This window comes from Stenella coeruleoalba (genome assembly GCF_951394435.1).
Source record: "Stenella coeruleoalba genome assembly, chromosome: 1".
In the NCBI taxonomy this organism is placed as follows: domain Eukaryota; kingdom Metazoa; phylum Chordata; class Mammalia; order Artiodactyla; family Delphinidae; genus Stenella; species Stenella coeruleoalba.
The window spans coordinates 182,120,817-182,138,505 of record NC_137169.1 but is presented as its reverse complement, the minus strand read 5'-3'; the positions used below and the strand labels follow the sequence as shown (position 1 = coordinate 182,138,505).

At 35.2% G+C, this 17,689-nt stretch overlaps 1 protein-coding gene across 9 annotated transcripts in view; it reads left to right on the top strand.

Annotated features, from left to right (window-relative positions):
- RABGAP1L (RAB GTPase activating protein 1 like) overlaps positions 1 to 17,689 on the top strand; it is a 797,484-nt gene that overhangs the window by 566,548 nt on the left and 213,247 nt on the right. For 8 of the 9 annotated variants that reach the window (XM_079939730.1, XM_079939723.1, XM_079939729.1 and 5 more), the window contains one exon: positions 1,570 to 1,713. In XM_079939730.1, the coding sequence (XP_079795856.1) occupies positions 1,570 to 1,713 (144 nt within the window). Of the gene's footprint in view, positions 1 to 1,569; positions 1,714 to 17,689 lie in introns of those variants that run through there. The other variant, XM_079939725.1, reaches the window with a different exon arrangement.

The following is a 17,689-nucleotide window of genomic DNA, read 5'->3' as shown; positions in this document are numbered from 1 at the left end:
AATTATTGTCTAGTGCTGTTAAAGGAATTACTGAGTAGCTTTGAAATTCCACCTGAGGTTGTAAATCTTAAATTTGTAATGGGTCTATGCAACATGTTTATATGGCTTTCTCTATAAGAGAAATCTCTATAAGGGAATCCAAGAGAAATCTGAAGAAAATACATGATTGAATTGATTCCATATTGGGGAAAAGTAAAGTGGTTGGGGAGGAAGGTTACTGGGATGTGGCAGTAGAGGATACTGGTAGGAGCTTATTGACATGACTTGTCAGGAGATCAATAGGTGTCTAAGGGGGAAGTGAAGCCAATAGGAGAGAAAGACTAGAACAGGGAAGTGGAAGGCAGAGAGTTTGCAGTGAGGTTAAGGACAGCTGTATTAGGAGAAGGGAATATAGGAGGGTAGAAGACCTGAAATGTGAAGAAGAAATAAAGGGGGAGGAGGATGTCAAAAGAACTGTAAGCACAATGACAAATGGGCATTGAGGGGGAAAAAGACTGTGTAGAAGAATCTGGTAACTATGGACAGTACAAGCAATGGGCTCTTTTTTAGAGATTTAATTCTTCCAAGTAAATATTTGGGATTCTTCACATTTTTTATCTTTCATTTACCTTTCATTTTTAAAAGTTCATATTTTTTCAAAGGTCAGTATTCTTAAGAGCTTTGAGAGTCAAATAAAAGTACCTGATAAATGAATAGCATGTTCATGGTACTATGAAGAAACCCAAATACATTTTCTGTTAGCACTTTTGTCTGTTAACTGAATGACCACTTCAATACCCCATTAAAAGTACCTGATGGGTACATTGGGGTGTTTTTCAAAGAGCATCTTGTACAAAAATTTTATTTCTGTGGTCTGTTTATGAAAACAAAACTAAAGTGGGCTTTTATATATCTTTGCCTTTGTCTTTCAGTTATGGGAATAGCTATGCTAATGCTTTATACTTTGCCTTTCATGCTTTTGAAAAGCATTTACTTGTATAAATCGGGGAAAAAGAGGGTTTTTCCTCTTTTTCCCAGTATTTTTCCCAGGAGACATCCAATTTTATACATTATATACTTGTACAATTTCTGTACTTTGTAATTTTTAATATGTTGAAGATAGACTGTTAAAAGCACGGTTATGTTTTGGGCTTCAGTACCATAATGTACTGAAGTAATATCATAGAACCCAGATGATGTTTATATTAAATGGTCTTCAAAGAAAAGATACATTTCTTTTTTGGCTAGTTAGGAGTTCAACCCTGAATGGAGTGCTGTGACTTGACCATGGAGTCCTGATACTCACTAGACCACAGGTGTTCTGTCAGAGCAAGCATTTCCCAAGAAACAGGAACAGTCAAGTGAGCAAGAGTTGATCTTTGTTATTTGTTCATAACACGTCTTTCTTGTTCTCTGTCATATGCCCAGTTCTCATCTCCTATCATCACTTCTATGTAGTTATATAAAAGTCAACAAATGCTGTAGTAAATTGAGAGTGATCGTAGCAAGCTTGTCATAAATCGCAGTTGTGGCAGGAAATGAGGCGTCTTCAGTGTTCCTCCCCCCACAATTTTCCACTTTGACTTTCAGGAGCAGTTACCGGACCTGCACGGCCATTTTTCTGATCTGAACCTGGAAGCTCATATGTATGCATCCCAGTGGTTTCTCACTCTTTTTACTGCCAAGTTCCCACTCTGCATGGTCTTCCACATCATTGACTTACTGCTTTGTGAGGTAGAGTGACTCCCATCTCTCATATTTAAGTCAAAATAGAAAATAGTTTCTACTTAACATGATTAACAATTTTCTTCATTTTCTTTTTACCTTAAAAAAGAACATTAAGCCATAAATACTGACCAAAAAGTTCTATTTGAATTTTTAGTAAAGACTACTTTAATTATAATTTTATTATTTGTGAGAAATGATAATGTTAGGCATATATAATTTCTACAAATTAAAATGAGGTAATTAAATTTGTATCATTAAATTCACAATAAGCCTATATCTGTGTAATTATGCATTACTAATACCAAGGACCTTTAAAGTTAAATAAGTGAAATTAGAATCAGGTGTGTTTTTAATGGTAATGTAATTATACTCCAAGAGTGAATATAAATGAAAATTTTATGGTAATTAAGTTCTCAATTCATATCTCTTCCTGTGTGTTGTTTGAGACTCCTACCAGACAATTGAGAAGTGATAAACTAAAGCTTCTATATCATATAATTATATGTTTAGACAGTAGTATATTTCAAAAATTAGTTTGCAGAATTCCTTAGGTATCTATATTTGTTTCCTTTATTGTTTTTAGTTCCTTAGATGGCTGTATTTATTTACTTTACTCTTTTAAAGATGTAAGTAATATTACACACACATACACCGTTTACTGCCCATCAAAATGTTTGTCTTCGCGGTGATGAAAACGTTGCTGGATAAGAAAAACTTTTTTATTAGGAATATAAATGTATATAAAAATATAACTGTCTTAATGTAAAAAGCTGGAGTAATCAAAAGTGTAAACTTAATATAATCTAGACAGTTTTATATTACAATATTTTTTAACACAAAGTTTCTTCTTTCTTAGAAGAAAAGTCTAACCATTTTAATCACCCCAGGAACTAGAAATTTCATTATAAAAATAAGGTTAAAAAAGATAAAAACGTATAAGCTATATAAAGCATAACTGTTACTTTTCAGCCTACTTACTGCAGTAACCATCTGACATGCAAGCACAGCTGGGTTTTGCTCTTCAAAGGTTCTAGCTGGCAGAAGCACAACATATGAAGGGTGCAGAGCATTTTGTAAACATGTAAGATTTTAAAACATTTGTAATATATTTTGATAAAGAAGAGTTGAGTGACTCGCTGAGAGACACAGAATATGTTCCCGAATTCTGAATATTATAACAGCCAGAGTACCTGACTGATGACACATTAATTCTATTTGTCTTACTTACAAATTAGTTCCTAAAATGCCTATTTAAATTAAACCTAAAGGACGAATGCAAAATTAGGAGCTAAAACCTTATTCAAAGTCAAAATGGTGTGATCACAGTATGCACAAAGCAAACTGGACATTTGTACTAAAAACTCTACTTTGCCTGATTATCCAAATGGGTGTGGTGAACGGTTCTGACTCCTCTAATTTAGTTTAATATTCTTTGAAAGTAAAACCAAATTCATTGAGTTCTGTAATCTTAAAACAAGGTGATACTAAAAGTTAGTTTTGATAAATATTTATAGGTCTTACTTATTGCACACTGATCTGAGTTCAGTATTTCATGGTATTTATAAAAATAGGAAAAAGTGGGGGCATGACATTTTAACAGTTTTATCTTTATATATAGTAAGAGATTGCAAATGCTTATTATCATTGCTTTATGTTTTTTGCTGATATTATCTAACTTCAGAGTAGATTGGTTCGGTGGTGTTCATTATAGAAAAGAGAATGAAATGAATATGCTTAATCATAGCAGTTAAATTGGATTTCTTGGTCACTTTTGGTAAAGTAGTAACACTGGAATAGTGACTTTGTAAAATTGTCTCTACCTGAATGGTGCCATACCTGACACTGGAGCACTGTCCACGGGTCTTCTGGAACCCAGATTCATAATTCCTCAGGAAATTTCGTCTTGAAGATATTTGAATTTCTAATATCAGTTGCTAAAAAAAATTAGCAACATTTATGGTAAGGAAAAGAAAAGTAAATTTATAAGCCTTCTCATCAGTTGTCAGCTGCGATTCATAATCACAGTGTTTGAAAGCTCTTAATGCTCATTAAAATTAATAAGAGCATCATAGATGTTACTTTTTATTCCCTTAAACCTGTACGCTGCAGCTTTTTAAGGAAGTTGCATAGCTTTCCAAAACGGAGTAGGTTGTAATCACAGCATCATGGTAACCAAGGAAATAAATGATAACATCCCTTAACAAAGTAAATAGCCTTTCAAAATAAAGTTTATTGGGAACAGTATTGTAGTGTGCTTCAGGATATTTGTTCTTTCCACTAAGTCATCTTTGTCAGAGGATTAATTTGCAAAGGAAACTTTTAGATAAACTTCTATTTCCTGCTTGTCTGTGTTTTCTCTTTGCCCCTTTCCTCCTTGTGGTTAATAAAATATTTATATCAAGGCTATTCTTTCATGTGTGATAAAATATTCCAAAAGAAGAAATGGAAACATAGTCTTAAATAGAATCATCCATAGGTATTTGTTTTCGTCCTATTCTCTCTTTTTAAAGAAAACAATTTAAATCTTGATGGTCATGAATTAATACTGAGTTACAAATGGAAGGCTTGGAAATTCTTAGATGGAAAAAGTGTTGATTTTTCAAAGTTCATTATTCTGACAAAAAAAATGTATTGGTCTGCAGAATATTTTGCTCAAAGATCCTATTGCAAAATGAGAAAGTCATTGAGCTTGAAATTTTACTCTTAGAAAGTATATCCTCATTTCATGTTTTCCTAAGTTAAATGTTTTTAAGGATTTCTTCATTCATTCTGAGGTTAAGAATATGAAGTTAATGAAGTAGCAGAAAAGGGAAGAATTTTAGTAGACTTTGACAATGCAGTTGGAATCAAGAACTAGTTATCGGTAGTTTTATTTAAAAATATTTACTTAAAGCTAAATATGCGGTGACTAGGGTTAATTCTTTTGTTTGGTGAAGATGGATTGCAACAGGATTTGAAACTAGAGTTGAAAATACATTTTCTTATATTGAGATGAATGGAACTCTGTAAATTGACATTTAGCCCAAAATTGAAATGAAAAAAAATTCTTTTTAAAGAACAAAGCCTCCTATGTTTATTATCTGTCTCTGTTTATATGGAGGGATAAGAAGAAGGCTAAAAGTATTAATTACAGTGTAAATGCTATGCTGTTAATCCCCCAAGAATAAAACATTGGTTTTTAAAGAACCTTTTATTTAAATATAACAGAATAAAAGAAAATGTGCAAAAATTAGTGTAAAACATGCTGATTTTTAACAAACCGAACATACTAATGTAGCAAGTACCCAGATAAAAGAAAAAGAACATTACCTGCATTTCATAAGCCCTCCTCCCCTCAGTCACTACTCCTCTGAAGAGTGATCACTATCCTGACTTTTAACACCTAGATTAGTGTTAATTGGTTTTGAACGTTATGTAAATGGCATGATACAATATGAACTCTTTTTCATCTAGCTTCTTCATTCATCATTATGTTTGTGAGACTCATCCACATAGTGCATCTAGGCATGGTTTATTTCAATTTTGTGAATATGCTACAATTTATTTGTTCTTCCATTCTATTGTTGATGGGCGTTTGGGTCGTTTCCCGATTAGGGCTATTATGAATAGTGTTGCTGTGAACATTCTTCAACTTGTCTTTTGGTAAACATGTGTACGCATTTCTTTATTTTTTTAGTTTTTTAAATTTTTTATTTTTGCGGTATGCGGGCCTCTCACTGTTGTGGCCTCTCCCGTTGCGGAGCACAGGCTCCGGACGCGCAGGCTCAACGGCCATGGCTCACGGGCCCAGCCGTTCCGCGGCATGTGGGATCTTCCCGGACCGGGGCACGACCCCGCGCCCCCTGCATCGGCAGGCGGACTCTCAACCACTGCGCCACCAGGGAAGCCCGTGTACCCATTTCAGTGGGTACACGTCTAGGAGTGAAATTTCTGGGTTAGGGCATATGTAAGCTAAGGTTTTGTAGATGCTACCAAACAGCTTTCCAAAGTATTTTGAGCATCGCCTTTTGTGTTGTTTTTATTCAGTGAAAGTCTTCCTTGTGATCAGGGGCAGAGTTTTTGTTTTCTATTTTTTTTTTGTAGATGGCAGGTCCTAGATCAGATTAGTGTTCATGAACATGGAGCAAAATGAATCTCATTTGGTGATTGAAGTCATTCACTTAATCTCTGAAGTTGCGTACAGATGGGAACTAAGAGCTGGATCTAAGACCCAAATCACTTTTGTGCTTATATGAGGGCAGTTACCCTGATGTGGAAAATTCAGCAATGTATTCAGTTATAGAAGAAGCAACATAGAGACAGCTTAACATTGGCGTTGAGGTATTTGGCTTTTTAGTTAACCCTTCCTGTATCACTTTCTTCACATTACTTTACCAATATATGTCTTAGTTTTCTTCTCTGTAAAATGAAGCTAACAATACTTAGCTCCTGGGTTTATTTTAAGGATTAAATGCAATTATGGATATAAAGTGTCTATCACTCTGTCTGCTACGTAATAAATATTTACTTAATAATATTACCTTCCATTCTGCTCCATCCACCTGTATAGTCCTTTTAGTTGCTTCTCAATTTATTCAATTAACAACCAACTTTAGGGATTCTTAAGAGAGGGTTAACTAGCTGTTGGTTCGTTATTACCTTTCTAACCACCTTTGTTTTCCCCCCAGTTGAGGCGCTTCTTTGCTAAAACCAAAAATTTAGCCATTGACCTTAATAGAAGTTTTATTCTATTTCTTATTGACTATAGTGATTCAAGTAGTCCTCCAAAAGTGTTTTTTCTTCCACCTTCTTTCAAAAGACATAAGGAAAACAGTGTTTCTTTTAGTCTTGACAAGATAACTGACAGCTGTTTAAAGTTGACTCTTCCCAGATAGTTCAGGTTTTAGAGTATCAAATATATTCAGCTTTATATAGTAACTTGGTATTTCATGAAATTTAAGGAAATTATTGACCCTTCAAATTGGAGTATATTTCCTGCCTCTCCTTTCTTCTTAGGGTGATGAGAAAAGAAATGACAGTACGGGATATCTGATTGAATACCACCAAGTATAATCCCCCTTTCAAAGCAGTTTTCTAAAGCTGTTATCTGAAGAATAGATTCATTGTGTAATATCTTTACTCTTTGCCCCCATTTTCCTCCCTCAAATAGTGATACATTGAATGTTTAATTGAGATATAGTTGACATATAACATTGTGTAAGCTTGTATCACAGTGTATCACAACATGTTAGTTTGATACATTTATGTATTGCACTATGATTACTACAGTAGCATTAACACCTTTATCAAGTAATACATTGAATTTAAAGCACATCACAATGGGCTGATATAAAGAAGATTAAGAACATAAACATAAAATTTTCTGAAACTTTAAGAATAGTAATTGGTCACAAGAGAGGAAAAAAATGCTTTGACTAACCAATAAATACTGTAGAGGCTATTTTAATGTTTTACTTATCTGTAGAAATCCTCAGGACTAGAAAAAACTCTAAAATCTCGTTTCTGGCTGCTAATATCTTTCCTACCTACTAGGGTCTTTATGGTTCTCACATCAGTTGTCTTAACAGCTCTTTCTTGTGTTTTTGTTAATTTTGACATTACAGAAAGAGGCAGAAACCTCAAGTTAAAAAATGGCAGAACGACTATCTGTGCTTCTTGTGACTTTGAGAGGAATATTCATTTATTCAACAAATGTTTATTGAACTCCTACTAATGCTTGGCACCATTCAAGTTCAGGGATACAACAGTAAATAAAAAACAGATAAAACTCTTGCCCTCATTAAGTTTTTATCCTTGTGGAAAAGGCAGACAATAAACAAATGACTAAGTAGAATATACAGTATATCAGAGGTGTTAAATGCTATGGAGAAAGATAAAGGAAAGAAGAGAAATATGGCAGATCTTAACAGGGTCTTTTGACCATGGTAGAGAATTTAGGTTTTACTGGACTGAGATGGGAAACCACTGGAGAGGTTGAGTATAGGAATGACATGCTGTGATATATGTTTTATCCTGAACTCAGGTTACATTGTTGAAAAAAGATGTGGGGAGAATTTGAAGGGAGAAGTGGGAGACCAGTTAGAGACAATTGAGGTAATCTGTGGTGTTTGGACCAAGCAGTGGCAGTGGAGGTAGTGAAAAGTGGTTGAACTCTGGACAGATTTCAAAGGTAGAGAAAACAGGATGTGCTGATGGAGAATCTGGGGTAAGTTTTATTGATTACATGTTTTCATTTAAGGTAGTAGTGAGAGGGAAGGATGGCTGGTTGCGTAGCTTCCATGCTTCAGGGAGCATCTTGGAGACAGATGATGCTGTGGAGTGAATGGGGAATGTTACTGTTACATGCTTTGTTCTGGAAGTGCTTGGATTACAAATTCTCTGCAGTGTTTTTCCAGAAGCAGGTTTTGGTGCCCCTGGGAACATTTAAGGTCAATTTTTAAATAAGAAATATAGAGGGTGGAATAATTATGAAAGATGATCAATGGGGGAATAAGCATGTTAAACCTAGTACTTTAAAATACAGCTGCATATTTACTGCTAAAAATAGAAGTGGTGTTTTGCTGCAATAAAATCAGACTCACAAAGACTTTATATACCTTGAACCTGTTCAGTAACCCATAGTATTTAGTTGTTGAGTGTTTAGTTCTCATAATCAGAGCAAAGATCACTGACTTAAAGTTGTGGGGTGACAGATTTTTTTCCAATAAAAATCTTTCAGTTCATCATAAATTGGAATAACTAAAGTTACTTTATAGTATTTTTGGTGGCAGAAACACTCATAACAGTTAAACTGTATATACATGGATTGAATAAAATAACTAAACATAGTCTATTATTTTTATGATTAAATATTTAAAATAGACCCACAGACATAGAAAACAAACTTATGGTTACCGAAGGGGAAAGGTGGCGGGGGGAGGGATAAATTAGGATTTTGTGATTAACATGCACATACTACTATATATAAAATAGATAACCAACAAGGACCTACTGTATAACACAGGGAAGTCTACTCACTATCCTGTATTAACCTATATAGGAAAAGAAGCTGAAAAAGAGTAGATATATGTTTATGCATAACTGAATCACTTTGCTGTACACTTAAAACTAACACAACATTGTGAATCAACTATACTCCAATATAAAATAAAAGTTTAAAAAATAATAATAAAAAAATTAAACATACCAAAAAATCATAAAGACATACAGTGAACTCCTGTGTCTACCTCTCTGGTTAAGACATAAAACAATACCAACAATGTTAGCTTTGTATATTATTATCTCTTCCTGATCACACCTCCCGCCTTTTGCCTTCCTCAGAGGAACCATTCAGTGTTTATCATTCCCATGTATGTCTATATGTATGCTATGTATATATGTATCTCTGAGCAATTTCCAATTGAACATATTTGGAAAATATTACTGTACTCACTGGTTTATCAAGTCCACTTCCAAAATATTTTTTGAAAGCAAAATGTGTCTTCTCCTCAGTATCATGTCCTATTCAGTAACCTCCTAACTCATCTTACCACTTGACCTTCTTTTATCCCATTATTCTCCACAGCATCCAGAGAAATTTTCATAAAACCCAGATCAGGTCATGTAACCCCTCTGCTGAAAATGCTTCAGTGATTTCCCACTAAATAAAACTTGAATTGTTTCCCTTGGTCTGTAATCTTACTCTTCCTTCCTCCACAGTGGTGTCCCTGGGTCAGTCTTCCCCTTACTCACTGTATATCCAACCCTGGCCTTTTAGCTTCCGAAACACTTACGATCTTTTCAGGTTGAAAATGTCTGTGTAGCCTTTCCCTTCTGCCTACAGTGTGTTCTTCATTCTACCTGGCTTACTCCTTCAGGTCTAAGTTTAAATGTTTCTTCCTCTAAGAAGTTTTCCCTGATCACCCATTCTTAAGTAGTGCGTCCTTTTACCTTCTCTGATAGCACCCTGTAGTTGGTGGTTATTTATTTATTTACTGTGTATTACTTTTCAAATACCTATTTCTTCTACTAGATTATACATTTCTGAAAAGAGAAGCCATGTCTGTTTCGTGTCCTACTGTATACCTAGTCAACTTGTAGACACACAGGAAATATCTGTTGAAGGAAAGTAGGAATGAAGAATTAATGGACAAAATGATTTTTATTGTCCTCATGTAGATGTTTTTATGAAATCCTATGGGCTGAAAAATAACTGTGCCCTTGATTCTTAAGAGAAAAAAAATAAGTTAATATATTTAGGAATTCCTTCTCTTTTAGTTAAGAAATTTTAAGAAACAGAAATCCAGACATAGTAGCTCAAGTACAGTGGGGGTTTATTATAAATATAGAGGGAACCCAGGAAAAGATGAGCAAGTAGACCTCAGGAAGGACAGGTGTCACAGAAACTCCAGGCACTCATCTGTATTGGTCTCTCTCTGTTTATGAATTGGATGTTCTCCCTTCTTTCATGACCTACATCTTTGTAGCTTTGTTTGTACAGGGCCTAAAATATCTCAGAAACGTCTGCCATTACCTTTCAGCTCTAGGATCAACAGCTGTTGGATCAACAGCTCTTGGCAAGCTCCTTATATTTTTAAGATAAAACTCTTGAGGGATAACCTAATTGGTCCGGCTTGTATTTTAAATAAGCCTCCATAGTCATGGGTCAAAGGTATGGGTCACCTTAGGCTAGTTGTCCATCTCTTGTCCAATATTCTGTGATAAGGGTTAGCCTTGGGGGGAGTCACATGACCTACAGCCCACTCAACAGGAACTCTGCATGGAAGCAGATTTTCAGAGAAGGGTCACTGGTGGATCTGGAAAAACAAAACATTTCTAGGTGCATATACTTCATGGATTGAAATTACTAGAGTTAACTGCTTTGAAATTTGGCATTTGATAAATATTTATTAAATACATATTTATTCTCAAAATTGTATTATCAATCTCAAAATTACAACTCGAAAATGTATTATTCAGCTGTAGATATTTATTTAATTAGAATGAAGAGTAGCACAGTTTTAATATAGAGCATAATCTTAAAAATTATGGTCCTCAGGGTTGAAGTGGTAGCAGTGTTCCAAATCATTTTCATGATATAGTTTTTCAAGTAGGGTTTTGAGTAAAGGCAGCATGTAACTTCAGTCTATGTAAATTATTTTAATAATTATCTGCAAAGCAATATAAAGTATTTGAATGCTTCCCATTGTGTGGAAATTGGATTGTGAAAGCATCTTCTAACTAATACTAGTTTAAAGACCTCCATTGCTATTATTCATAACAACAGTCTCTGATTTATAAATTATTTAGATTGTACAGTAGAGATGCAACTCTATCATACAGTGTCAGCTGGAAGTAGATTGGAAATGAGACCTTTTTTTGGAGAGTAGTTCCTTACCCTTACCATTCAGTTTTATTCATACCCAATTTTTGCTGATAAACTTTAAGGTTTCCCTTTTTAAGTCTCAAATATTTGAGGACAGGATACTGGCAGGCTTTTCTGGGGAGTAATTCTGGGCCACACACTTCCCTAAAATTTTTACATCCCTGTCACACTTCTTACCTTCTCCAAACAGACTGCTGCCCTTCATCTTCCTCATATAGTTGGCCAATTAGAAATAGTTTTTTTGATAGTCTGATTATTCTTGTCCATTTCTATAGCAAATAGACCAGTGATCTTTGCCTCTCTCAAGAAATCCCCATTATCTACTCTCATTTAAAGATTGGAGTCTTATCGCTTCTCAACATTGGTTGAGGTCTCTCAGTCCAAGAATTTGTTGACCTTGTATCTCAGTTGCTCCTTCTATGATCTAGCAGAATTTTCATCATGAAATGGCTTCTTCTGATGTTCCTGGGATTCTTTTCTAGCTTCCCTTTTCAGGTACTTTACCATCAGCATCCATTGTTGGGCATTTTTAACCAAACAATGATTTGACCTTTACATTATTTACCCAGAGCAATCATATCTAGACATAAAATAACCACCTACCACTACTAGAATTGCTGATTGCATTGGTTAAAAAAAGAGGCATAGTGGAACATTCTGGTCTCCTGCTTTTTGGATTGTCTCACCAGGGTTTTCAGAAGCTCTTATTTTTTTTAGAAGTCTACTTGACATTTTGCTTCTTGTCCATGTCCTAGTAATATAGCCCACTTTGCTCTTCTTTGTGAGGAATAATGCCAGAAAAATTTCCATAATTGAATGGAACAATTTCCTGCATGTTCCACTGGCTCATTGACCTACTGAGTTGCAGCTTAGGCTGTGTCACAGTCTGGTGGTTGTTTCTTACAGCATTTAGTGGTCACGGTCTAGTTGTTCTCCAACATCCCAATGAAGTAGGCACATGCTACTTATGACTAGTTCTCTTGTTTATGCTAATTGACAGATAGGCAAGAGACCATTTTGTTCATAAGAATCCTTAATACAGAGAAAAATTAGTGCATTCTTAGTATTCAGAATCTGTCTTCCTGTAAATCTGTTGAAAAGATTATTTGTTAATATTATTATATGACTCTTTGTAAAAAGATGAACAATAGATATCCAGCAGTACTGATAAAACCTCTAATTTAAATGCTCTTTTTTTTCTATTCAATAGAATAAAACATATTATTATCTAATTATCTGATAATTAATGTGTTCAACTTGAAATGTAAACAGCTTAAAATAAGTGACTGGGTTGAAGCTAATAGTGCTAAATAAACACATTCAGATACAATGAGTCAACCTTGAAATACACAAAATTATCAGGCTTCTGAAAAATAGGTCATCTTTAGAAGATATTACTTTGCCTACTCACCTATATAGAAATATGATCCATTTCTTGTCCCAGATATTACTTTTCCCCCAAAATCAGTTTAGTTTTTTTGTCGTTGTTGTTTATGTCTGATAGTGCACTGCATGGAAATTTTGCAAATATCCCTTGTTCTGTGAGAACCTTCTTGTTAATATTAGAAGAGCATGATGATACAGTGCAATACTGAAAGAAAAACAGTCTCCCTGTTAGCTGATTAGTTATAGGAATAGATATATAGATTAATGGATTAGAATTGAGAGTTCAGAAATATACATTTTCGGGTAACTGACTTTTGACGAGGATGCCAAGACAATTCAATAAGGAAATAACGGTCTTTCCAACAAAGTTGCTGGGATAATTGGATATTGACATAAAAGAATGAAGTTGTACGCCTACCTCATACCATATGTAAGAATTAACTCAAAAAATAAATCATAGGCCTAAATGTAAGAGTTAAAACTATAAAACTCTTAGAAGAAAATCTAAGTGTAAATCTTCATGACCTTGGATTACACAATGGTTTCTTACATATGACATTTAAATCACAGCAACAAAAGAATAGATAGATTAGATTTTGTCAAAATTAAAAATTTTTATGTTTCAAAGGACACTATCGAGAAAGTGAAAAAACAGACCACAGAAGGGGAGAAGAGTATTTGTAAATCCCATGTCTGATAAGGGCTTTGTATCTAAAATATATAAAGAACTCTTGCAACTTACTGATAAAAGACAGATAGCCCAATTTAAAAGTGGGCAAAGAATCTGAATAGACATTTCTCCAAAGAAGATATGCAAATGGTCAATAAGTACATTAAGAGATCTTTGACATCGTGAGTCATCAGGGAAATGCAAACTAAAAGCACAGAGAGATACGACTTCACACTCACTAGGATAGGTAGGTATAATCAAAAAGGACAAAAACTAGCATTGGTGAGGATGTGAAGACACTGGAACCCTCGTAAATTGCTGGTGAGAATGTAAAGTGGTATAGTTACTTTGAAAAGCAGTTTGGAAATTACTCAAAAAATTAAAAATAGAGTTACCATATTACCCAGCAGTGCAATACACACACACACACACACACACACACACAAAAGAACTAAAACCATAAGTTTACCAAAAAAAACCCACCTTGTATACTAATGGTCATACCAACCTTATTTGTAATTAACTAAAAAGTGGAAGCAACCCAAATGTCCAACAACTGATGAATGAAACAATGTTGTATACCCATATTGTGGAATGTTATTCAGCTCTAGAAAGGAATGGTGTGCTGATACATGATACAACATGGATAAACCTTGAAAACATTATACTAAGTGAAAGGATCCAGACAGAAAGGACACATAGGGCTTCCCTGGTGGCGCAGTGGTTGAGAGTCCGCCTGCCGATGCAGGGGACACGGGTTCGTGCCCTGGTCTGGGGAGATCCCACATGCCGCGGAGCGGCTGGGCCCGTGAGCCATGGCCGCTGAGCCTGCGAGTCCGGAGCCTGTGCTCCGCAACGGGAGAGGCCACAACAGTGAGAGGCCCGCGTACTGCAAAAAAAAAAAAGACACATATTGTGTGATTTCATTTATATGCAAATCCATGGAGACAGAAAGTATTGATAGATTAGTATTTGCCAGGAACTAGGGGGAAGAGGGATTAGATACAAGGTTTCTTTTTGGGGTGATGAAGAGTTCGGGAATTAGATAGTGGGGATGGTTGTACAGTTTTTTGAATATACTGAAAACCACCGATGTGTCTATACCTTTAAAGGATGAATATTATGGAATTTGAATTATATCTCAACTTGGAATGGGGGTGGGGAGTGCTTGTTAAATATACAAATTTTATAGATCCATCTTAGATTCAAGATTCATGGAAGATATGACCCTAGAAATCTACATGTTTAACAAATGTTTCCAAATTTTAAAATTCTCTAAAGTTTAAGGAATGCTCATTTAATAGTTTTATGAAATGTGTTTGGGCTAAAGGATATATACTCTGTGATTATTTTAATCACCCATAGCAGCAGTAGCAGAGGGTTATTGGGGGATCTGTCTTCTGTCCCATATGGGAGTTATTGAATGGTACAGGCGTAGTCCTTTTTCTGGAGGATTGAGAAGAGTGACATGGAGAAGCATGAGACAGTGCACTTTTTCATTTCTTAGAATTCATTACTTTGGCAAATTCTAGGAAGTGAAATAGTAGTCTAAGGTAATGAATTCAGAGAAACACAGAACTTAAGGGAAATATCCAGCAGTGTTTATGTGTTTGCTGTATTTTCAGGTTGATTCTGGGGGTAAAAACCTTGTTCTGTTGATTTTTTTCAAGGCTGTTTTGGTCGTCTGTTACCATGGGCCTATCAACAAAGCCACGCTGACAGAAAACAGATGTGAATTTTAACAGCTAAACTTCCTCAGCATTGGCATCTGGATCAGTTTTGTTGCACGGCAATGCTGCAGCAAGACAAATTATGATTAAAAATAGGCAGATATTTTATTTCATGAAGATTTAGGTGAAGAATAAGGTGGAACCTTTTAGAGTTAGCAGTTGTCAAGTAGGGAATGAAATGAATATGCATTTTTTTCAATACAGACTATTTGTGAGGCTTATTCAGATTTTTACTTTCACCAAGTCAGAAAATGATAATATGATCATTAATAATATGCTATATATATATAAAGCTTAAAAATCTCTTTTGAAAATCGAAAACTTCTCCTTCTCATAAAGTATCAAAGCTTTTCTAAAATCAGATTCACAAGTATCTTTTTTTTACAAAGAGAAGTATGGCTTGATACTCAATTCTTTGTGGTCGATATCAGGCACTGACTAAGCCTATTTCTTTCTTTGACAAGAGAAATAGATGATCAAGCTTAAAAGATTCTACACTTACATAAATGGTTTATTAGAATGGTTTTGTTATACATAAGCCCAGTAGCATGCTGTAGGGTAAGTACTTTGTTCAGATAGGGTGTGGGAGCATGACTGTGACCGGCTTTCCCACTTTATTTTATGTCATGCTCCACCAGTACTATTAAACGGCGAATAGGAGTCCTTTGTCCCTTAACCTGAAGAAGAGGGAATTTGTTTCCAAATACGGAACTTCAAATGCTTGCTTATGCTTGTTGTGTACAAATTGATCTAGGCTGAGCCCTAAGCCAACATTTATTGTGGTCTGGTTTAGGCCAGTCACACAGTACTTGATGGGGGAGACAAAGAACTAACAGATATTTTTGCAAGGAGGCAAGTTGGGGTGATTGCATACAAATAAGATAGAAAGACTCTTGTATTATGTTGAACCACAGAAGTGTGCCATTTTTGTAAATCAAAAGTCTTTGAATATTGGCAGTTTCTTATGGTTCAACCTAATATTATATTTGAGAATGATGATATATTAGGGATGAGCTCATAAGAAAAGGAACACCTGATCCAAACTGGAGGGAGGTCCACTGTCATATTTTCACTGTCCATATTGTTACTATTTATATAATAAATGAATGAAGTCCTCTGTGTTGTCTTTTTGACACATTTATTGTCTATCTTGTGTCTGACAGTTTCCCAAACTCAAAGCTTCTTTAAAGTTTCATATCATATATTAAATTCATTTTTGAATTTTGCATTTTGCTGCACAGTAGAGTCAGAGCTGTTTTACTATAAATATTTTTTTTCTAAAAATGTTTAAGTAAAAACTGTTTGTCCAAGGACATGTAGCATATTTGCTTTGGCTTTTCCTTCCCTCACACATAACTCGCTGTACCTCGGATTTGGCATCTGCAATTTGGGAAGCACAGTTATATAAGTGGGAAGCCACTGAAACTTTGAATCAGAGTAATGGCATGATGAAATAGATGTTTTAGAAAGGTAATTCTGGGAAAGCCAAAATAGTTGTGTAATATCAACTGACATATATTCAGTGAGAATTCAACATTAAGAATGAATGCTGGGGGCTTTCCTGGTGGTGCAGTGGTTGAGAGTCCGCCTGCCGATTCAGGGGACGAGGGTTCGTGCCCCAGTCCAGGAAGATCCCACATGCCGCGGAGCGGCTGGGCCCATGAGCCATGGCCGCTGAGCCTGTGAGTCCGGAGCCTGTGCTCTGCAATGGGAGAGGCCACAACAGTGAGAGGCCCGCATACCGCAAAAAAAAAAAAAAAAAACAGAATGAATGCTGACGCTGTAGATTGTGGCTTGTACTAATCTATCCTCTTGCCTTTTATCTTTTGCAGTAAGTATACATTTATGAGTATGGGGTATAATGCCAAATTGTCTTAACAGTACTACATTTTTGTATAATTATAGGGAAAGGAACACATTATATACAATGTATGCAAAAATTTTAATTAGATTTTTATAGCATTTTTTCATATGGTTTCTTTTATTTGGGGGGGATAGGAGTTCATAGAATACATTAGTTAGTGTGTTGCATTATGTCAGCAGGATAACTAGATTTTTAAAGGTTGGGCTATTAAAGGTTTATATGAGAGTCTAAAAGGATTCATGACTAATTTGCTTTCAAAGGCATTGAAAAGGAGTGAAAAGTAGACAACTCTCTAGTTCCAAACATGAATATGAGACAAACTAGTACTTATAACAGTTAGGAGGATGCCAGGAAAGCCAGAAAAGGAGCAGCATATGCTTCCAAATTGTTTTGAAGCAAAGCTTTGTCTTTTGTCTCTAGAAAAATAATAACCAGTAATTTATCAATTCAACATTTAGGGGACCAGAGATACTCACTAAAGGGAAATGGCTTATTTATTCATCCAGTCATTCATTTATTTAATAAATATGTCCTGACACTGAGCTAGACCTAACAGATATCATGGCTAATAGAATAGACATTATCTTTACATCCATGGAGTTAACAGGCTAATGAGCAGACAAAAATAATAAATACAAAAACATATATGATTATGCATTTTGATAAATGCTATAAAGGGAAAGTACAGCTGCCTCAAGATTTTGTAATAAGTAAACCTATTTTAGATTAGGGTTTTAGGAGTGGTCTCTCTGAGTAAGTGACATTTAGAGCTGAGATCTGAGAGATGAGTAGGAGAATTCCCAGTGATGGGTGGGGAAGGTGCATGTGTGAGGCTTTTGAGTGGGAGGATATCAAAGAAAACCAGAACTTCTAGATCACAGAGAGCAGTTGGCCAAGAGGTAGGTGGACCCAGATAATACAGAGCTTGGCAGCCATGTTGAGGAAGACCTGGGATTTCTTTCCAAGTG